Raw genomic sequence first — 24,422 nt, 5'->3', positions numbered from 1 at the left:
TTCTTCCCAGCAATAACGTAAAATAGCAAAACTCACCGACAATATCATACCACAGGGAGTCACCATCTTTGTCCGCGGCCTGAACCAGCGCCACGAGGAAGCCCACCTCGTCGCTTTCTGTAACCTCGACGGTCTGATTATTCGTCTTGAAGACTGGCGGATTCTCGGATTCCTTCGGAACCTCGACAACTTGCACGGATACCCGTGTTTGATGACTGCGTTGCGGTTCCCCGCTATCGGCGGCCCTTATCTGGCAAACAGAAGCGTGCGCGGCTAAGTTAAGCTCAAACTTAAATTGTATTAAGGGAACGTTGCTTCCCAATCGACCATGAATTATGACTTCTGAACCGACCACGTTGGATTTACAGGGTGCTTCGTTCGAAATACCCTCGAAACCCTTTGCGGCGAAACGGTTCTACATCGTAGAGTTAATGTTTCTGCTTAATTCTTTGGATAAGAATTGTTTAATTAGTCTACGTGATTCATTGTCCCTCTGGAACGTTTTGACCCATTGTAACAAGCGTTTAATTCAGATTTTGGAAATTATAAGTCGAACACACTTTAAATGCCGGTATTTTAGTTAACAGAGAACTCGCGATAAATTAGGATAAATTTTGTAGCAAGTATTAAATCAAACAAGTATCGATTTCAATTTAGATTCATCAAGGATTGAAATTATTTATAGTAATCCAAACAACGAAGAATAAATTGATGGGTTACTATTTATTTTCTTTATTCATGTAGATTATATACATCCATATATTGTCATATTTTATTTATTTTTCTGTCTAAATTTAACGTTTAATTTTTAATATTCATCTGTTTCATATTTAGGCCACAATCGATCGTTTAATTCTTCCCGAGTCTATCCATATTTAATTAGTATGTTTCACAATAGTAATTGTTTGAAAAGGCAGGAATATTTCTATGTATAATAATAATAAATAAATATGTAATTTTCTCTATCATTCCACTTACCATCATCTCGTATTCCTGTCCAGCTTCGAATCCACGTTGCGAGTACACCATTCCCGTAGTTGGATGTATTTTGAACTTGCCCTTACCGCGACCACCTTTGATACTGTACTGGATTTTCCCGTTATCACCAATGTCTTTATCGTTCGCGAGTACCTATCGTACAGGAACACAAACGAAAAATGAGAACCAACCTTTTCAAGCCTGCTTCCTTCGTTTTCTCATTCTCTACTAACATAGCTGTACACGACATAAAAGAGAACATTAGTATCGGCCATCGGCTGTATCAAAAGAAAGAGAAAAGGAATCTCGAACGATTCGCAAGTATCAAGCTGCTTCTAATTCATAATGCTGTTCCGGAAATGCGGCCGCAAATTGTCCGCAAAGAAAAGCCTCGATATACCCTGTGTGCGTACGATTACACATCTCCATACTCGCGTTCGTAAACAGACAAACAGACAGACACACACACACATACAGACACACACAGGGTGCAAACGTCGAGTGTGAACGTCAGAAAAAAATGAAAGAGAAAAAGCGGAACGCGTCTGCATTCGTCGACGAATGAAATCTACGTATGTAAGTAGATACGCAAATCTAGCGCGAGAAAGAAAAGAAGGATGTTAAAATAAGAAAACAACTCATTCTGTCTAAAACATTTCGTTCACGCTCTAAAATTTTTCAATTCACCTTACTTACACCCTCTCTCATACTCTTATTTTCTCTTTCCTTCGTTCATTCAATCTTGCTCCCTCTGGATCCATCGTGAAACATTGCGCTCGTGACCTCGAAGCGTAGCATTCACACAGTCGACAGCATGCGGTACACGAAATGAATAAAGAAAGAAAAAAAAAAAAAAGAGCGGGGAGAATTAAAACATACAGAAAGAAAGAATACAGAGGAGGCGGAACAGACGGAGACGCCGGAAACCTCCGCCTCCCCGGATTGCCAAATATCGATCTGCATTAAAGCGTATTAAAACACAGGCCGCGCGCTCTTTCCGCGGGCAGGCGCGGATCGAACGCGATGTTTTGAGTTGATGCTACGAGCTGATGCACGCGGAGCCGCGCGGAAAAATGTATCGTCGCCGGTTCATTAAATGGCGGGCTGAGTCTTCATGCCGGGGCTGCGTCTTTTCTTCCGCAACGAACATGTTTCCCCCGTGTGCCAGAGCTCATTATCGGCTGTCGGTTTTCTAACCCACGAATTTTTCCTCTTGATCCGCGAGGCCTCCCTTTGATGGCGTCTCTCGTTTGACGTTCGATTTCATCAAAGGATTTTTATAGGTCATTCGGTAAGCAGAATGACCTTTTCGATTGATAGATCATGAAAATTTAAGACAATAGAATTTACTTCTCTTGATGGAGTTTTGGCACTGTTTCTGAGGCGATAACGAGTTTGGATGACACGAATGGCATTCAATTATTCAATTGCAAAAATAGATAGCATTGCAATAGAATATTCTGAGTGAATACCGTAAAGAATGCTTGAAACTTCTAGTCATGGAAATAAAACAAATAATAAACAAATTGATGCAAGATATCGGTAATTCGTATGTCGCATTAACATTCCTAGTTTAAATTTGTTAGTTAATAGGTTAGAAGCAACGATGCACTTTAAAAAAGCTCGAGCTACGACATCTAACAAGACATTCTGTATAGTTCCCCAGTAATTAATATAGCTGCAATGACCTAAAGCAATTTTCATTCTCGAAGTAACACCGTTCAATACGTGGGAAAGAAAACTGGTCTGCTACGAGCATTCTCTTTCATTCCATTCTTTTTCATTTCCGCGTCATGCGTTCGTATTTAGCGGCTTGCCCCGATGCCGTGATTTTTATTAATTACGACAAAAAAAAAGAAAAAAAAAAGAAGAAAGAAAAGACGGAAAAATGATCAGGCGACAGCCTCGTACAGACAAATGCAAAAATTCAAGAACATAATATACATACGTATATATATATAATACATACAAAGAAACGAGCAAAACGGGCAAGACGCGACGAAGAGTTCGAGATGGTCGCATACACAGAGCTGATGGAGAAAGGGGCCACGCATGATGCGATTCTGAGCGAACATCTCGTTTCATATTCATAAAAGGTCTCATTTTAAATAATATCGTGGGATAACGTTTAGAATTTGAATTGGCAGAGAATTAAAAAGACATTTTGACAAGCTTTCACGTGTTACTGAAATGATAATCGTATTAAATATATTCCTATGGACTTTAAGATTAATTTTCGAAATTAGCGCAAATCGTTTAAAGCTATTTCGAGTATTTTATTATTAACGTCGTAACGCTAAACGCATTTAAAGAACCGCGTTAATTCATAAAGGAAAAAAAAGCAAGTTGAAGTTTTACACCCGGAACAACGGTTCAGTTAAAAGGCACTCGAGGTATAATTAAGTCCTCGAGTTTTCCTTCGAACGCATTAGAAATACCGAAGGCATATCGAATTCTTTTAGTCTCCCCCCTGAGTAAGAGAGAGAGAGCAATGAACTCTGAATGCAATTAAGAAGCCGGTGGGCACTTGATACTTAATAACTCGGGGAGATAAATTCCACTCTCGACCCAAATCCCCGGACAGCTACGAATGAGCCTCAATTACCCGGGGTTCAGCGTACGAAGTAGCAGCAGCAGTGGTTTGCGTTCATTGAAAATCAACTTTTTCCCCCCGCCACACCGATATCTTTCGATTCTACGTTCAAAGTTTCGCTCAGACTCGCATGATGCACGAGATTCAAGAGACTCTTCGTGTGTACAAAAAGAAGGGTTGCATCGGGCAAAAAGGACAAAAGACGATCGATCAAGTAGTAGACGGAATGCATGGCGGCTCCTATTTATAAAAAAAACGGGCACAGAGCGGGGTTGCATGAAAATGCAGTATCATAATTAGAACGAACGTTACAGTCGATATACATATAGTATATGTATAAAATATATATATATATATATACATAAAAGCGGGTCATAAATCAATGCACAAGAGCTCGTGTAAACTACCCGAGACCAATTTCACGTTTTTACGCAGAAATTATTTATGCTCCCGTGCCACGAGACGGCGTTTTTAGTTTCTTTTTTTTTTTTTTTACGTGCCAACGGTGTCCTTACCCTGAAGATAGGATCTCCTGACAAGCTGTCGGGGCTAAATGTCTCCCAAGTTCCATTCTCTAGTAACGTATCGATCGAAAGGTCGAACTCCCGCGAGCGGTTCCTCGATTTCTGTCGAGAACGAGAGAAGGAAGCCTTTTAACTTTCGCATTATCTCCGCTAATTCGCTTTCATCCCTCTCCTCCGCGTGTCTTTCTTTTTTTTTTTTCTCCTGCCTCGTCGATCGAAAGTAGTTGCTGGCTTTGACCAGTTGATCTTTTTCCAATCACTAAACCGCTCGAAACGTACTATTGGCGAATACGGTGGAGAATTATTTTCTTCAGTAAATGCGAAAGACAATTTATCGAAATTGCGGTTAACGATGTTTTAAACGACGCGAGTGAAACAGATGGTATTTTTACTTGATCCATAACCTACGCTTTAAATCCTCTTCCTTCGATGATGCGACTTTTTGACGATTCAAGTACTACTACTGCGCGTAAGAATTAGGGCATTTCCAATTGATTGCAAATTTATTGCATAAAATTTATAACAAATGCAGATCTTTTCTTTGTTGGAAGAATTTTAATTTGATTAATCGTATATCTTGTAACGAGAATATGCGTGACGTACGCGGCATGTAAAACGCGTTTTCCCGGGTAGAAGTTGAAACTCGATCGTAATACACGGTGACCGACCGAAATTACGAAAACGAGCAATCGTAACTTTATATCCGTCGAAATCGAATCTGGCCTGGACAAAATTCGACGTTGGTGGAAAACTATATTGAATATTCCTGGTATATTGTGAAAGCTATTGTCACTGTTGACATCGGATTAATCAGGTTCCTCCCTCTACTGCCTTCGATAACAGCATTTATTATCTTATTTCCCCTAGCGAAATTTCGAATTACGCAAATATTTAACAAGCTTCGAACGTACACGTAGTAACGTAATACTACGTTACAGCAATTAATAACGTCTCTACGCGAATGAAGTGAATTATGCTTGTTTGAAAATGATTCAAAACAACGTGAAATATTTCGATTTTAATGTGACGTATGCGGTGTCTAACGTAAGAATGTCGTCGAAATTTACATTCTGAAAAGCTTTAAACTCTTATGAAACGCATTACAATACTATGCAAACATTGTAGTAAAATCCCCTGAATAACATGGAATATTTCACAATTACACTTAACATTATTATAAAACGTGAGGAACTTGTAGCATGCTGCAAAAGGCCAGAGAACATTTTTTAACATTGCAAAACACTGTTACTAAATTCTCGCAGCTCATGGAATGTTTCGTAATAGCCACGCTGCAAAGGTTAGAATAATACTGTACTGCACACGGCGACAGATATCTCTCAAATATGTTGATAATCCTAAACTGAAATATTTCGCATCTTTCCTGCAAAATAATCTAAATAATAATAATTTATGCAACTACAGTCCGCTTAATTTCTGTACAAACTTAATCTCCTTCAATCCTAATGCGACCCAAATACAATTTTAGTTACTTCAATTTTACTATTCAATAAATGTCTGACTGAAACTTTATTCGATAGAAATATATCGTAACCATTGAAACGATTAAAGACATAAAATTCAATGTGACGTATTATTTACGGTTAATACCTCAATAAATCGACCAACGTCCATTCTATATGTTTTTAAACAAATAGTAACGCGCAAAATTGAGGGTAGTCGAGGCCAGGATCGATCGCTAGTTCTCAGAACAGCGGTGGACCAAAGGTCGTCACAAAGGGAACTCGTTAACCGCGATTTCCGTCCTCAGGATCCCAAAGTTGCCGACGCGTGAAACGCGCCACCGCGTAACCAGGAGTGTATCTTCTCGCCGTAAATTCGAAGAACGACAAGTCTGCGGGAGAATTCCGTGCGAGGGTGTCCGTGTGCTAAATCTCTCAACCCTTTCACGCTGTGATAGTCACCGGTTGGTTGCTTTGATCACATCGAAAACAAGTCTCCAAGAAAGAACACGTTCGATAACGAGCGACCGACCCATTCTTCATTCCTTCTTCCTATTTTCTCATGAGCTTTATATCAGACTTTTTCTACATTTCGGTATCGTGTTGAGTACGTCGTGCGATATATGCGTACAAAATTAAGACAGGTTCCAAGCAATCGCCAACAAATAGGTGGGTTTGGGAAGCGACGTTTCGGTATCGATACAGTTGGTTCTGTTGGAAGATTTTGGCTTTCATTACAGAAAAGCGTGAGGTTCTGACACTATTTTCAGATTTGATTGGGTGACCGAAGTCGACAGCGAAACTGGTCTGTTCGAAGTGAACGCTACTGATTTGCAGGAAAGTGGTAATCGTAAATTAATGTTATTGAAGAAATGAATGCTTTTAATTTTCAGTAACATAATTCTCGAGTGATTTCATTTTAATAATCCCAGAAATAGAGATAGTACTCTCTAGAAACAATGTCCAATAATTATAAAACGTACAATAATAGTTCTTTTAGGTAAGAGAAGCATAGCCAATAATAGATACCTTACGTTCAACAAACTTTAACATCGCGCTACGTACTATCAAACTTCGATAACTATCAAACTAGAATCCATACTCTCAAGCCAATAGATTTGTCGATACTATTAAAAGATTAGCTTGTGCTAAATTTCACTCGGTAACGTTCACTTCTGATCAGCTTGCGCTCGACTCAAGGGAAGCACGTGAGTCGAAACTTGAAGTTCCAAAAGAGAACAGTTCCCCGAATTGGAATCAAAATTTTCGAATTTACTGAAAATTCTCGAATCCTTTACAACTTTTTAATTGTCCATTCCAACTCTCGCGGCTCCCTTTGGTTTGGCATACGTACATTTGGACGAGTGGTACACCTGTCGCGGGACGGGGGATGATTCTTCACGAGCGAACGGATATATATACAACAAGATACGGGGGATTACTTCTACTTGGTGTACAAAGAGACAAAGAGAAAAACGGAACGGGACAGAATACAGACGATCGTCTGTTTCCTCGGTTACATCGAGACTCGAAGAAAATGGTGCGATGCCAGTTCCTAATTCTCAACTAGAAGGTCGGATAGAATTACGAAGATCGATTTTAAGGTAGTTCCGGAGGTGGTAGCTTACCTGGAACAGTGGTTTGTCGGTAGATGGTGATGCTGGGATCTGAACGGTGTAGAACTTTTGCTCGAATTCTGGACCGTGGTCGTTTATGTCTGCCACCGCGATCACGACGCGGGTCGTCGAGGACAAAGACGGCCTTCCATCGTCCCTGACTGTCACCTAAAACAGAGAATCGTAGTTTTAATAAGGGAGTATCGATTGTAATCGTGTACTCTATGCATTTTACGTACAAAGTTTATTACATGCATCAGTCGAAGTTAACGATATTGTTAGAAATATTTGAATTTATAAGGATTGTGATACATTTTTGTACGAAAGTTGTAGACGGATGTTCTATCGGGTCTCTCGAGATAGATGGGAATAGAGGTCAATCTTTGGGAATATAGGTCGGTCTTTACGACTCAACCATTGCCAATCAGTATTCAGGAAGTTTGCTCAAACTAAATTCTACTAATTCCTAGATACGGACAAGTTACGGTAACGTGCATTTGCATACATTAAACACGGTTTAACGTCCATGTATAATCTCGATCTGTCTTAACGTGTTTATCGTTGATGCTGTAAGTTTCATTTCCTCTGTAATAATCATTTTATGTAAATAAAAAAGAAAGGAGGTATATTATCATCATTTTGAAAAAAAACAGATCTGTAATTTTATGTATGTTTGATAAATCTAATTTTTTTCATTATAAATGCTTCTGTACTGCGTTACATCAAAAGGTTGAAATAAAAACTTTGTTAAATTAACATCTATATGATCGCGATGGCACTGAAATTACGATTATAATGTTGATTAATTAAACGCTTCCAATCTCAATTAATCGTACGATGAAACACGAAAGCAACCATCCCAATTGTAATATCTCAAAATGTTTGCCGTCAGGATTAGTTTCCCCGTACAGTTTATCAGGACTTTCCTTTTTCTTTTATCCCATTTATCGCTGCCGTTACCCTTATTCCGCCCACTTTCTACTTCCTGCGCTGTGGTACCGCGGAATCCCGGCTTTTCATTCGTGAATATCGGGTGCTACGATCTGCACAATCGGCACGGCTGACCGGTTCCGTTCCACAATCGTAAATGTAAAAGGCCGACGAAATCTCGTGGTGAGCAAAAGGAAAACTTATTTCTTCGACATAGAAAGGTTCCTGCGAAGATAAGATCCTCCGCAGTTTCTATCTAACCGAACGTACTTGCGTATAGAATCGATTAGATATTTTATTTCAGAAGTGAATTCTCAGTAGGAACAATTTTCTACAATTGTCCTTCGACGAGTAAAGAAATTCATTCTGTGCTAAATACTTTCATGTAATTTTTCGAAGCGCTATTTAATTATGGTCGCATTTTCGTTTCATTGAATGGTCTGAAATTTTATAGAAGTAGAAATTACTGTACCGACAATACGGTCAATTTTATCATTTATCGATATAACTTTGAATATATAGAATTTTAGTAAAACTCAAAGAGGTCTGTTTCAAAAACAAATTTCTTTATCTGCCACACTGACATCTCGTCATGTCAAAAACATTTTCTGTTTCTGTGACAATCCGCTCGAAAATTAAAATTGCCGTCTTCAGTCTCCATTAACTCCCTTAAATCAAAGTTGTATAAGTGCTTTCCAAAACCTTGAGAAAAATTCGTCGCACACTTTTCTGCGTGCCTCCGCGCTATCGCAGCGCTTTTTACGGGAACCAGATGGTTTTATTGTCGCGTTATTGAAAGCTGGCGCGAGAACGATCCGAGCGAGCGCAAAAGAGAGTACGAGATTGAGACAGGAAGAAAACGAACGCGTATCAATAGAGTTGATTCCGTGTGCACGAAGAAGCAAAAGTTTTATTGAATTTAGCAAAATGCTCAATCGGAAGCTGTCATAGCCAGAGCGGCGACGATCGAGGATATAGTTTAATTACTTTGGACCGGTTGTTTCGTTCGCCGTGGAAACGTGACTATTTTGCCTTATGCAACGGTACGATTTTACATGTTGGCGTGTCTCTGTAAAAAATAGCCGGTATGCAATATATCAACGGATAGTCGATAGTTCCCCAGACTGTGTATCAGCTACGGTGAGCATCGTCCCTGGTATTGATTAACCGATATCGAGTTATCAATTATTCTTAGCGTATATTGATCGAAAAGAAATTCGCGATATCGAAACTTAAAGAACGTATTCATTTATCATTACGTTCGTTCACGGTGTTGATGTGAATTTTTTCTCGGTCCATGGTAATATATTTCTTTTTCCTCGTTACTTTGATTGCGTCTCTTTTTATTCTTCCTTTTGTTTTCTGCTTTTTATTTTCCATTTATTCTCTACCGTAGCTGGACGCGTTTCAATTATGCCTGCGATATGAAGCACTTTCAGCGAAATTATTTACACGGCCAGTCTTATTCTCCTGACATAGCAGCCGATCGATATTTAATCACATCCACCGGTCAGGAATGCACAAAGCCAACGATGCTCGATGCTTGTAAGCTCGAATTCGAGACATCTACAATCCTCGCGTTCCATTCGATTACTCTTCCATTCCTCCCTCGTCCTCTTCGATAACGCGAAAAGTGACTTTTCTAAATCAGGGAAACTGCTATCTCGGTATCTTGCTTAAAAAAAAAAAAAAGAAAAAGAGAGAAAAATACATAACGAAAGACGTCGCTGTGATTCGTTCTAAATAGGATTTTTAAGACGGGCGTCGGCTATGCGATTGTTACTCTTCGAAATAAAGGGAGAGGTCTTTCTAAGCGTAAATTGGTCAGAGAATCTCTCGGACAAGTCCACTTAATTCGACGCGAAAGCCTCGAAAAATCCCTCAAATAACGATTGTGGAATTAGAACGTTTCCCACGACGGGCGACGCGACACAACAATTTTCATTAATTTAGCTCGGAAAGACAGGGTCGTTTTGAGAAAACGAGTAAATTGGCTGAGTATCGCGAATGCCCACTCGGTTTCTTCGAAGTACAGCAGTTATTGAGTCTTAATTAAAGATATCAAGTCTTTCGAAATGTCTCTGCCAGCTAAACTGTTAAGGAGGAAGCGAGTTTAATAGAAAGATAGAACTGTCTCGAAAATTATGATTTTCTCGGAACCTTTCTGTGTATTATGTTGCATCGTTAAATTTTATTATGAATTAAATTTAATTCTCTATTTATAGTTTCAATTTCATCACAGTCCATCTTCTCTCATTTTGTTATGCTTTTCTCATTATCATTTTGTGAAATATTTTATAGATTAGTTGCACATTTGTGAAACTTGCATCATTATTCCATTCATTCTATTCACTGAGTGAAAGTTTTCAATGGTCCCTACTCGTTTGTCTTCAACGAAATATAAGCCGACTAAAAGCGAGCTTTACGGTACTCTGCAGCGATGAATAAACAACGGAACCTTATAGTTCAACGCAAAAATGATCAGATATCCGGGAATGTAATTTCCGTGGATAGACGGATGATCGAGCAGCCATTTCCAGCGTAAATCCGTCGTCCCGATGGACACTTCGCGAAGGCTACGCGTCACATCCGTTTGGTAACACCTGCACTAAATTAGCACTACGAAACTCTTGTTTTATCCAGCGAACAGAGGATAGGTTCGGTGGTTACAATGTCTCCCTCACCACGATACAGTGGATTCGAGAGTTTCGTGTGTCCAGGAAACTCTAACCAACGAGAAACGATGTTCCATTGGCTGTAGTAGCTAGGTATAGTTTTAACGTTGCTATATGTGGTAACGTAACGCGTGTATACATCGTTGGCGTGCGTGACGAGGGTAGTTAAGTGTAAATTGGAACGAATCCTCCTCTAAATTTGAATATACGATTTAAGTAGCTTGTGATAGTGATGTTAATTCGACGCTATGGCTGGGATACTTTTGACCATGTAGAGATGAATTAATTGGCGGAATATTTAATATTGAAAATACTGACGACTGAAACGCGAAGTGGATACCAAAAAAAAAAAAAGATAAAAGTGGAAGATTTATTAGAAAATATGTTATGAAACGAGAAAAACAAATTTCTTTTCATGCACTTCATGAAAAATTCATTTAAGAATTCATCGTTGTAAATCCGTAAACTTTCTATGAAAAATTGCGAACTGGTCAGTTTCGTCTGGTAGTTTCTAATATATATCCAATTGTTATACAGTGATTAGTCGATTTTGAAAAATATCATCATCTGTTCAATAACGTTTTGCTAAAACTATCAACCAATTTCTATACGAATTACAAGTCACAAACAATTTAACTCCGCGAACGCAAGCACAATGGAACAAAACCTCTCGTTCCAAACTCGCTCGATTCCATCTTCGAGGACGTGTCCTGTTTGAAGGACCTCTGTCTTCCACACGATTACCGGTAACAACGCAGCAGTGATTGTGCACTCTTCAGCGTCTTCTCCCTTTGATTTAGTATCCTTCTGGCAATTACGAGAATAGCTCCTAATGATTTCATCGGATTTAATGCTCAATTGATATAGTTAGGTACATACAAATTTCGACCAATGTACTTAACTGCGGGACACATAAATCTTATTTAGTATCCTGTATTTCATATGATGAAAATTATCCTAATTACGAAATGTAGTCACTAAATAGAATTAAATGATTTAAAATTAAATGTTCTAATTCATAAGCCAACAATATCAGTTGAATGTTGAAAATCACGTTGATAGCAAAATCGTCAAGTAAAATATCGCGATGATAAAGTTCGATCCCAGAAATGTCGTTCATCTGAGACACGCAATCGACGTTGTTCTTGGCTTCTCCAAGCTAAAACGATTCTCGAATCTGACGAAATATAGACGAAACGAGAACGCGCAATTGCGGCCGCAATTTACTGCACGGCCGTGTTTGCAGGTAACCTTTTACCTATGTGGATCTATACATGTTCGTCAACGAAACGTTTTCTATTATTTTCTTTAATGGAAGAGGCAACCTCTGTGTGATTTCGTTTTTGGTTAAAATAAAGAGACACGGGGCATACTGGAACGAATTCGGAAGGTAAATGTAACTAAAACTTTGGATGGGCTTTCTTTGTTGAATTGTGGAAAATGTTTGACGGAAATTAGGTAATTACGCGAGAGTTTGTAGCTCTAGTTTCGTAGAAGATCAGAGATCCACGTAATGTTTCCTTCAGGCTGCGATTATTCCAAATTCAGAATGAGTTCTTCCTTTTCAAGGTATGTACTCCTTCTACTTATTAAATACGCGATATAAAGTAAGAATAATATTTATCCAGACAATTGAACTTTCTTGAATTATCCGCATATATATATTCTGTTATATTCATTACATAAATAAAAATACAAGTCTATCATCTTTGAATGTATCATTACTTGAACTTATCATTTCCTTTAACATTGCGGAGCACTTAGAAACAAATTAAATGGATCAAGCAGCTTATCGTACTTTATTACGTACGTATATATAAAATATATTTTAAAAAATAATCAGAAGACAAATAAGAGAGCCCATAAAATTTCCATCGTCCTTTACAAGCTTATCGCTAGCCCGTCTCGTATCGTTCCCTTAATTTCCTCATGCACTTTGCGTCTCAACCTTGCGCAAATCCGACCAATATACCACTCTATAATGTTGCCAGATACTGTCGCAGAACTCAGCGCAGATAAGATTTCTTTTGAAGCCACGTTGAAAGACGTAGCGACCTGTCCGAGAAAGATGTCGAGATTTCTGCGAACGAAAGAAAGCGGCACTCCAGGGCGGCAAAACCTGCTTCAAGGACTGTGTAAATCGTCAATGGCGCCCGGTAGGCGCCATTACCTGCGCTTTTCGAAATTGTCTTGCTCGGTGAACCGCTGTCCGTACTTTTACGGCCCTTTTTATAGAGGAGGAACACACTCGTATCGCTGTGTAGCTGATGCCGAAGTTACTGCGACGTAGAGACAGAAAAATCTTCATTTTTATCGTGGAAACAAGAGCCAGGCTTTTATCGACCTCGAATCGGCTTGAAGCAGATGATCATGTTTTAGTCACAATGGATCATCGATAAGAATCATGGCACAGAATATTCAAACTCTAAATTAGCAATACATCTCTGCTGAAAAATTCCAGGACACATGCCATTTTTCATTTCACAATTATAATAATTTTTAAATCTTGAGATCTTTAATGGTAAATTACGAATTTTAATCTGCATCCATTTTAAACAAAATTGTTAACGTATAGTATAAGGTATCAAACTAAATGACCTACTACGATGTAATAGGTTTGTAACATTTTCCAATTTTTAAGCGAATATAATAACTGTCCGAAGAAAACTTAATGTATATTGAAAATAAATATCAGGTAATTACGAATAAAATTGGAATAAGCAAATTAAAGAGGAAGGAGATTGAGAAAGTTTCTTTATGCACGTATTAGTCATCGAAATAAAGTCAATAGCTTTTAATTTTCTATAACTCGCGCAATTTACTTGCGTTTGGAATTTGCGATAGAATTGTAGTGAATTTTGAAAGGAACTGCCTCGATGAATTTCTGTTACAGACAGCATGCTTTGCAACGACTTCCTTACAAACTTTCTAACTTAGCAATGGGCACAAAAGCGACGCGATACCACCGCAAGAACCAGTTTATTTAAAAGGTTTCCCGAATGCAATTACCGTTACCATTGATTCTACTTCTAGAAATTTCTCTCAAGATAAACAAAATTTTACCGTATTTCTATTTCTCTCGCTTTTTCCTTTGTAAGTCTTGTATTCGCCTTTTATACATCGATCATTCGATATTCATAGATATTGCTGTTATTTCTTTCGAAAATTTCTCTATTTCATCGCGTTAATGCTCGTTGTAGTTCATAACAGGTAGATTTTATCCGGAAAATTTAATTTTTGAATTTAAATTTTATAGGAAGTTTATGCACAGTTTCATTTTCTCGGATTCATGGGAATTGTCCCGGGAGGTCTATCAGAATTTTATCTGACTGTACGTTTTAGAATGCTTCACTTGCTTCATTCATTTGTGGAAAACTCCAATGCTACAAAGCTTTGTGAAACTCGGCGGAAAATTCCGGATAACTAATCGTGAACATATTCCATCATGGACATTCCTGCTATATCATTTGCCTTTGTGTAACTTCGAAGTAAAATTTTTTATTACGATTTTTATTCCTTTCACAAATAAAACATTTCCAAACGTTTCTTCAATCAATATTATTGTTATTTTATTCCAACGTTCCGAGCTTAAATAATTTTGGATGATGTAAAATATAGAAATATATTTACAATTTTATCTTGATTAATAAAATATATATTTACAAAATTCGACAGAAAGCTCTGGAAAGTTTAAATTTTGATAAAAAAAAACTTTTTTTTTATTGATTTTACACGAGGAAGTTTATGTTTTTCCATAAACTATAGGGAGCATAAAATATTTGTATAGAACAGAGAAGTTTTTAAATTCGTAAAAGACCGAAGTGTCTGAAAATCGTTGGTCCAAGCTTTCCCGTTTTATTTAACGAAACGTTTCATTTAGATCTTGTTGTCGTCGTTGTTTTCGTTCCACCTACACCGATAAATTATTAGTAGAGTTATCATTTGTTTGTTTCAGTAGAAAAATATACATAATTTCGGAGTCGTTCACTGTCATGTTTATTCGTTCTATCCTTCGTCGAACAAATCCATTTCCGGTGAACGACAAACTCTCATACGAAAATAATTCTTCGTGTAAGAAACAAAGGTAAAGCACGTAGTTCTAACTTGGAACTATGTTAAGTGGAGTTCCAAGGTGATTAATGAACGATTCATTTTGAAACTTCAATTGAATTAATCCTTTTCTGTTATTTTCCTCCTGACCAACTTATTTGTTATTCTTTTTGGCAACTGTAGGAAAGCGGTTGAAAAATTCTCTCTCGCTTTTATACGACAAGATATCGTATTTTTATTCCATTACATTCGAGCAAGGGTACCGGGTCACGATGAATTATTTTCACCGGCGGAAGCTCGAGAAAGAGCATCGGAAAGTGGCTGTCCACGAATGCAAAATTTCACAGTGCACCGTTAAAATTCGAAGTATAATTCGAGCTCGTTCGTCTACTTGTTTTCAATCACTCATAGCTTCCCATAATAATTTCATTAGAATCTTTTCATCTGGTTAGTGTTGCGAATTCAAACCAGCGAAAATCACTATTTAAAGGGGTATCCTATTATACAACTTTGGAAAAGTAGAGCAGAGTTTTTCTAAGAGCATGATTTCAAAAATATGTACAATCGACTTTTTGTTAAAAAATGCCAACAAGGGTGTAAGAAAACGCGTCTCTCGGTAGAATACGCGCTCAATTCCATCAACCGCTGTGGTCTATTAATTTTCATCAATTTTTTGTATAATTATGCTAATGAAACATGAGAATATGTTTAGTGGAAGACAAATGGAGGATCGACGGTCGCTTCGATTCGACCATCGACAGACTTTTTGCGGGCGTGGATCGAAATAGGGTTAAAGGATTGGAAGGATACGTCTCGTTTAGCTCGTAGCTATGCATTGGAAAACGCTTAAGGTCCCACACAAGACGGTTAAGTGGCTAGATAAACGTTATCCTTTCGGGCAACGTGTCTTTGGTTTCGAAATAAAACCCAGCTTCTGCGTGGGACGTTTGAAAATGTGCGCGACTAATACGATATTTTATGGATGCGATAGCGAAATTCTGCTGTTCTACGATTCTTCGGTTTCATCCAATAAGAAGCCATCCTTACGTAGATGTTTGTTCTCTTTTGAAGGAAAGTTTCCTTAAAATCGCGATATCTCTGTTCGCTATTTTAAGAAAAGCTCGTGTATCTTTTAAGCGTTGCTGAGACAATTTATAAAACGAGTGCAAAAACTTTTAGTTCAATAGTTTTTGAAATTAAAATCCTTGATAGAATTTATAGTCGTGCAATAGAATAGAGAAAATAAATGATAAATAACTAACTTAAAGATTAAATGAAATTTCTTAGAAGTAACAAAGATATTTTTGATAAAAATGGTCTTAGAGATATCCATGTAATTCGCAAGTTGACAGTGATTTTATGTCCTTTTTAACAGAACATAGTTTCTTTTCAGTTCATATCTTTAGAATCGAGCGCGACAAGAACTGATAAGAACATCTGCAAGGAATATACTCTGGCTTACTTTCGCCGAGACTCTTGATAGCACGTATCAAGATTGAATCTCATCTAACTCCTGATACATCATCATAAACTTTATAGCTGCAACTTATTTACACCTCATATAACCTAGAAAATAAAGCTGCGCAAAAAAGCATATAAAAAGCTTGTTGAAACTTCCCCGGGTTCTGCACTTTGATACCAGGCAAACTAAAACGAAATGCATTTACACAGTCAGTTGAAAAAGCAACACATTACGCTCGGTATATTTTGGCAATAATAACTGAACATCAGATTAACTTTCTCAAAATTATTTTTACCTCGTTATAAAGAAATTCAGAAATAATTAAGCAATGGAATCTAAATTTCTGTGCTACACCGATGATATCAATTGAGATATAAAATTGTACATATACAATGCTTGGTATCTTTAAATATTTAAAGAATTGTTTTACTCTTAAAAGCCATTACTCTAAACATAAAAATCTTTTATCTATCATTATCAATATATTCCTCCAAGTATATCAACGTCTCTATAGCACAGTCACCAAAATGACCGCTATATCGTCACTCGACGAACCGTATTACCTTTCCTAGATACATACTCCCATTGTCTCTTGATACGTGATAGCTCCCTAACTCCCCGCGTACGAAGTTACAACAGGGCTGAAAGATATTATCACAGGAAACACCGTAGTAATTGCGGTCGTTAATAATTAGAACTGGCTCGAGAGGGCAGACGGTATCGAAGATCCGCTGACTACGACCGTCGCCGACGCTCCGGTATTTCTCTTAATTGTCTACTTGTTTTTGCCCGCGGAGGAAGTTTGTCTTCAATTAACGAGCAGCCAGATCGTGTAATTAATAACCATAGCCCCGAAGGCGGTATTCGAGAACCATGGCTCTTACGAGATTGACTGCCGCGAAGTTTGCGTTCTGCGGAACGATTTATCGAGATACGCGGATCCCGATATCTCTCTTCCTTCCTCGGTTTGCTTGGCCGCGAAGACGCTTTTAAATGGGACAACGTTGATGAAGTTTCAGTGAAACCGTCGGCGAGCCGACTAGCCTCGAGCATGCTCCCGTTTTCTGCCTGAAATACCAAAGTCGAGCTGGAATTCCTATATCTGCCGGCTATTTTTGACGTTTCTGGCAATAAAGTATATAGTCAGATTCCAAGATATCAGCCTTTCGATTTCTGTCTGGAAATTCTTACCTCCTCAGTGTACCCGCGCGATATCATGGCAAATAACTCGGATTTTTACCGAGGGAATACATTCTTCGTACGGGTGAAATTGGATTTTTATGCGCTTTATATTGCACCGCTTGCGTTTTAGTTTGGATAAGGGATTCTATATTAGGATTTGCAGTTACGTGATTGATAAAATGAGAGTTGATGCTCGATGCTTTCAGTTCGTGTCATTAGAACTCGCAGGTAATCAAAATTATTTATCTAATTTTAAGTTCTAAGTTCTAAAAATAATGTTTGCCGCGTGAAATATAAAATACCAAGTAATATTAAATACTCTAAAATTAACAGTAATTCATCCTAAATTGTTATGGTCTGTGTGATGTCATTATGACTCAGCGATACAAACTACAATCTAAATTAGAACCGATTCTCTCACTCCACGTATATATGTATTCCTTGAATACAAACACGAATGAAGATATTTCATCAGACAATCGAACAGCCTTTATAAAGTATAAAACATACAAATGTACTACATGCGAAGGATGAAAGAAACACAGCAATCATACTGAAATATTTAATCGAACAAAAATCTATATTCAAAAACGCTGCTGTACAAAAAAGAAAGGCGAGTAGTTTAACGAGTGATACGTGTTGTACATATGGCGATACAAGGGAGTGAATGGGCACGAGGTCAAATCATCGCCGAATAGGTTCCGTGGAAATCAAGGCAGCCATGAAAATCGCGGATACATAGCCGCTTTAGAATTCGAGACAATGGTACGTTGAAGCGGGTGGGTTCACGCATTCCCCTATTCTCTTTGTGTCGGATTTTTTTTTCCGCGGCTGCTTCGCATTTTCTCCCGATGATCGTTCGACCGTACCACGCAGAACGCTCGCGGCCAGGCGTTTTCCATCGTCAAGATTTTTGAATAACCATTCTGATTAGTTCCTCCCCTTATCCTCCTCGCTTCCTTGCCTTTCCCAACTTTTCCTCTGATCCGCTATTTCTTCCCTATCACCGCTTAACCGTCTGTGCTCCTTCATTTTTGGGAACCGTTGCCAGCTATTCTTTTGTTTTTGTTACCGTTTATTGCCGTATCTATGTTTCTTCATCATTATGATTCTTCGTGTTTGTAGTCTGCTATTTTTCACCCTCGCGTCGGTCTTTCTCTATTTTTTCATTTTCCTCCATGGCCGTATTACGCGTATTCTACTATCTGTGCTAATTTATGTCAACCTTTATGGTTCTCTGTTCTTCCTCCGCGCTTCCTCATTCCTATAACGCTCTGGTGTTATATTTTTTAGACATTTTGTGATTCTTGTTTAAGAGCTTCTTTTATCAGCGATAATTTCTATTTTTTTACTTTCTATTGTTGTTGTTAGTATTCTTTTAAACATTGCCCTTGCGCTATTGATTTCAAACTCTTGCAAGCTTTTAATTTTTTACATTTTCACGTAACTTCCAAATGTTTCGATTATTTAGAAATCTTTTTACGCACCATTCTTTCCATTTTGTTTATCGTGTTTTTAAGTACCTTAAAAGGTACACTACTCATTCTCCATTTTAATATCTTCGATTTCATTAGCTTTTCTATTCTTCTCCTATACCAAACCTTCTAGCTTACTTGGGTAATTCAAGCAATAAAATTTGTCTACAAAATTCAGTTCCTATCATTCCATCTTCTTTTTCTTTTCCACCGTCAAAAGTTACTTTCCAGCAGAAAAAAGAAAAGAATCCCTTTCACGCCGAGTCATAACAGAGAACAGAAAAGAGAGAAGGGAAAAGAACAGAATAACAAACGTATTGTCAGAACATCAATTTACACCGCCACTGTGTAAGCTTCTCGAGAAAGAAACGCTTTCCTCCATCTCCATCGGAAGCTCGAGCAAAAGAGAAACGTGTAACGAGACGAAAATCAAGCGAGCCGTATATATGTACACGTACATATATTATATCCTCTGGCGACGAAGCACGTACGTCGTTCGTGATGACTAAGCGACCGAATGGTTTCACGAAAAAATACCTAGGTAGACAGTTCAATATCTAGGCCCATGGTTCGTTGTCACGGAAAAGAACACTAACATAATGTAAAAGGCAGCGTTCTCGTAATTTCACTTTACACTTTATCGTCGAAAGGATAAACTTACTTCTCGCGGAAACAATTTAAAGGCGTTCATATGCACGCGACAATAATTGACCTTTCGTTAGAGCGACGAGAGCTTTACACTTTCGTAGCTTTTTGCGTCAGCGTGATGATATCAGTGTATCATCGTTCGTAGGAACTTGAAACGCAGAATTTTTCTCTTAGAAAAAAGATGCCTTCTTTGTGTAGTCCTGATGAAAGAAAAATAGTGAGGTCGTAAAGCTGATGAGGCGTTGCAGTATTTCATTTCATTTCTACTTCGACAATGCAAGCAGCAGAAATCAGTTGCCATCGAATATATTTCGTTAATAAAATAAAAAAATTGCATTAACTGGTTAAAAATAAAATCTAGTAAGAATTCAGTATTAACTGCAAGAGAGTCAATAGTAAAATCTAGAGAACTCATACAAATGTACCGTTTCAACAACTACACTCCGAATACCATTTATCATGCAAGTTCAAACAAGAACACGTAAATACTAAAAAATAGAATTACTTAAAGACAGAATCTTTTTAAACGTCCATTTTCCTCCGCGTACTTCAATCCCTCACCCGTGTATTCTTCAATTAAGAACCGTGTTTCACGCGTTCCCGTTCATCAGTCGCCATTTCAAAAGAATCCGACCTGCCGCGACTCAAAGCCGAATAAAGACCAAGCACATTCGAGACCCCTGTGTGTTCAGTACTCCCTTAAAAATCGTCTGAGTGTTCTCCGCCCGTGTATCCTTCTTCTTTCGCAGCTTCCTCTTCTCTTCTTCAAACCGTCATGTGCACGAAAGCGGAGCTTTTCATTACAATGCGAGAGGAGTTCAGAAATATAGCCGGGTGTCGTCATAACCGGTGTGCAAAGGGGAAAAGAAGAATGTCAATTAAGCGACTTTGCCGGCCAGTTCGAGTGTTCATAGCGCGTAAGGGTTCTTCGAGAAGCTGAGTGCCATGAAAGAAGAAAGACGGAAGAGAAAGAAGTCGATGAAAAATAGGGGTGGGGGAAAAAGGAATTCGCCGTTGCTGAACGAGCCTTTTTCGCCGCGCTCTACGATCGGTTCTTTTCCTTTTTTTTTCCTCCGCTCCTCTTTTTGCCTGTCGTCGTAATACGTGACCCTCCTTTTGGTTAACCACCTTAGAAAGACGCTGAATACGCGCGATATTTTTCCGTCATGGTGCAGCAGCACCCTGCGACTGGAAATTGACGGGCTCCATCTAAGCAGCCGAAAGCGATCGTACGCTATACGAGACACAAGGAACCGTGGTAACGAGAGAAAGCTGAAAATGAGCTTCTTGGTCGGTTTACGCGAATAGCTTGTCAGATGTCATTGCTACGAAGCCGTTGAGTATGGTACACTGGAAGGCGTTTTCTTCGCCGATGTCCAGATAACGCTCTTGAATAAGTAGAGTAGGAAGCCATTGGTCAGACGTGCGTACCGTTTTTGGATTTACAACAGTGATAGAAGTTTCGTGATTTTGAAAGGTATCGTACATTATTATCTTTGCTTCTAAACAAGTTTTCAATAATTTCTAAATGCGTTTTCCGGTTTGCTTGCCTTCCTATCCTCCCTTCATTCTTTACTCTAAATCCTCCTGCTTGTATATTTTTCTCTCTTCCATATCATCCTCTCTCTTCCTTTATACTATTCCTTCTCTGACAAAAATTTATATTTCTACAGGCATACTTCTCAGTATCTTTAGCAGTGAAAAACTGATTGTGCGTTTTTTCATATATGCAAATAACCACAGTAATAATACCTCCTATAAACATACGATCTTAGTTTCAATGACAATTAGCCACAAGCATCACGTAATCGACAGGCATTTTATCATCCTGGAGGCAATCTCGAAGGAAGTTCGCCGCTTGTATCGTTAATTATGTCGCTAATTAAGTTTACAGGTGGAGGACGTAACGCGCAAAACCGGGTGTAAAAACACAGGCGAAGGATAGCGGAACTGGCTAGGCGGCGAGCGTCCTTATTAATGCACTTGCTACACGTCGGAAAGGTTCAGCTGCAACGGTGCTGAAATATTTTAGCGTGTGTCGCGCGACTCGCGCGAGAAACTGTCAGCGAGGCGGGGACGGGACGGAACGAGATGAGGAAAAAGCATGAAAAATCGGGGCTATTAATAAAGCCGTGGCAAAAAGCTTTCGGCGTGCTCGGCCGAGTTGCACGGCGGAGCTAAGCTGGATAGCTTTCACAGTTATGCGTTTCTACGATGCAATAACTCGGATGTTGGCTGTTGTGCTACAAGTAATTTTCCGGCGAGATACATCCGTTTTGTCGAGACGTAAATCTTCTTTGTTAGGAGTATTTATTTATCAAGAAGATCGTGCTTTTCTGTATCTCGTGGTATCCATAAAGATAGAACTCGGTTTTCAAAGGTACCCGATTGATTGGTTCTACGACTTTCCCCGCAAAGGAGAAATGTGTTTTCGTGGTACACTCGAAATACGTTACGTCGATGAAAACGTTTCGTATGAAATATACGACGGAGATTTGTTTTCGAGATCGTCTGATTGAACAGAATCCACGGTTTTACATTGTCTAGGTGTATGTAAATATATGTAGTTTTGCGATATCCTTTCTGGTCCTTTAGCCATTGGCCTTAGAATTTTGAATGCATGATGCGGTTTAAAAGATTCAACAAATTCAGGTTTTACGTCTTTGTATCGAAGCTTTATTTTGACTCTAATTTTAATATTTAAATTTAAAGCGAGACTGTCGCTCACTATGTGAACATGTATAAAAGATTATTTTATGACGTCATACATCCTGAGAATATCAGCATTTCAATGCAATTCACCAACCTGTCACGGACGCAAAACACTCTGTTTACTCCGTTCCTCTATGATTTCCAATTTTTGCTGTAAAATCTCGCAATAACAGTCTGTGTACATGGGAAAAACAAAATTCTGTAAATATTTGTCTATCTCCTCGACATCCAGGAATGGAAGTCTGCAAAAAATCTCTATAGATAAAATCACAATTTGTCAATTAATTCCGCGAGAACAATCAGCGTTTACGTCGTGCAATTCCTATCGGTGCGATACCAAAACAGTGACAAACGTCTGTCAGTGGCTGTTCATTATCCGTTTCAATAATCGTCATCAACTTCAATTTATCGACAAAAGGGAAGGGCTTTATGGTATCTTGCGCGTACTGTGCTGGCGATATTACAACGTTTAAATATTTTCCCTGGCAGCAGGTGGATATTACGCGTAATGCGTTCTCGATCGAAGTATATCGCGGTGGGGACGTCGTCGCATCGATGAAATTCCCCACGAAATACGCGCCAATATATGATACCAGTGCACAAAGTTGGAGAGAGAGAAAGATAGATAGATGGATTGATAGAGAGAGAAAGAGAGAGAGAGAGCGGGGTGCCTGATATTCGTTCAATTAACGAAGAATCTGCAATGGGAGAGTTTAACCCCATCCGTCGATCATAAATTTCAACAGTCTATAGCGTGAGTAGATGCTCGAAACTGTATCCGGCAGACACTTGGCGTCCTGTGCCGTTGGTAAGCAAGTTTCAGGTCTACTTCGAATACCGTCGGTCGAGTATCTGGAAGCGTGCCTCGTGAATAAGATCACTAAACCGGCCCCCGAAAACCTGGAGCCATCGAAACTCTGCGAGCCTTTCTTCGATCTACGGAAACCGGAAACTTTGCTGCCAGTATTCGCGGTTCGTCCTTCATTTTCTTTCCGCGTTATTTCGTTAATGTTCGAGCTCGAAATATGGGAACTTCGATGGGAAAAAGAAGTGAATGAAACGGACACGATGAAAATTGACGAAGGTTGTGATATGGATGAATAGGATGTAATTACATGGGATAGTTTTCTATAGCGATTCTTTATTTCGTGGATGATTTGCTTGTATTCTTGCTAAAACGTGAGATCTCGTGTTCATAGATTCGGATGAAAATTTCAACAGAGTGAAACATGATATATGTTAGTTGCTTTTGAAAATTAATCGAAATAAATAGGAAACGAATCGTTCTAAGAAAGATAATCACGAATTAAGATATTTCTTCAATGAAGCTTATTTTTAAATTGTTAGGCGACTTAGAAGAATATTAAAAATAAGAGAATTTCGTTTCCGGGATTTTAATCTCCAACAGTTTTAATTACGAAATGGGACGAATAACTATCAATCTCCTTTCCTTGTTATCAAAGGATCCTTTGAAAAGCTTTATAAAATGAAATTTATTCCCCGCTTCAAAGAGAGTTTTGACTTTTTAATCTCTAGATAAAAAGCACACGATATTATACGTTTGATTTTTTCCTTTTATTAGAAGTTCCTCAACTATATCAATTCATAAATTATCTGAGTATGGTTTAAAGGGAAACTTTCATATGATCCCTTAACGTTAATTGCCTGTAAGCAGTAAACTCCTAGCGCAGAGGTATTCAGGATCATGGTTCCCTTATTGTTCTAGGCAATAACCGTGCAACAAAGCTTTCGAACGACCTAATTTTCAATAGAAGAGGTATTTACAGGAGTTCATAGTCTCTTATCGCTGTAACGGCGGGTTGTAGCACGTTTAATGCCAAGATGAAGAATCTAGTTCTTCGAGTAGCCTACTATAATAAGATGACTGAGCAGGAGGTTGTTAGAATAGAAACTGATGAGATTCTCTCATTCCTCTTGCACACCAATGTTGTGCAAGTCAAATTCTAGAAATCCTTTGCGACCGTACGTTGGTTAAAAATGTGGCGCTTTAACCTCCATGCAAAATTGCAGGATTTAGAACCGGGAATAAACAGTTCTTTCGGCCAGGAACCGTATTTTAAAACGGATTCGGCCCTTTTGAAAGAAAAGGTGGTTGC

The 24,422-nt window shown here is 38.5% G+C and overlaps 1 protein-coding gene across 13 annotated transcripts in view; it reads right to left on the bottom strand.

Annotated features, from left to right (window-relative positions):
- The window catches only part of LOC122568651 (fat-like cadherin-related tumor suppressor homolog), a 496,717-nt gene that overhangs the window by 21,385 nt on the left and 450,910 nt on the right, over positions 1 to 24,422 (bottom strand). For 11 of the 13 annotated variants that reach the window (XM_043728621.1, XM_043728626.1, XM_043728623.1 and 8 more), the window contains 4 exons: positions 7,184 to 7,339; positions 4,087 to 4,197; positions 979 to 1,131; positions 37 to 250 (listed from right to left, as the gene is read on the bottom strand). In XM_043728621.1, coding sequence (XP_043584556.1) covers positions 37 to 250; positions 979 to 1,131; positions 4,087 to 4,197; positions 7,184 to 7,339 — 634 coding nt within the window. The remainder of the gene's footprint in view (positions 1 to 36; positions 251 to 978; positions 1,132 to 4,086; positions 4,198 to 7,183; positions 7,340 to 24,422) is intronic. The other 2 variants (XM_043728624.1, XM_043728625.1) reach the window with 1 other exon arrangement.

The sequence above is a fragment of the Bombus pyrosoma genome, linkage group LG6 (genome assembly GCF_014825855.1).
Source record: "Bombus pyrosoma isolate SC7728 linkage group LG6, ASM1482585v1, whole genome shotgun sequence".
Classification (NCBI taxonomy): Eukaryota; Metazoa; Arthropoda; class Insecta; order Hymenoptera; family Apidae; genus Bombus; species Bombus pyrosoma.
The sequence above is the reverse complement of the archived record's forward strand: the minus strand, read 5'-3'. Positions and strand labels throughout refer to the sequence as shown.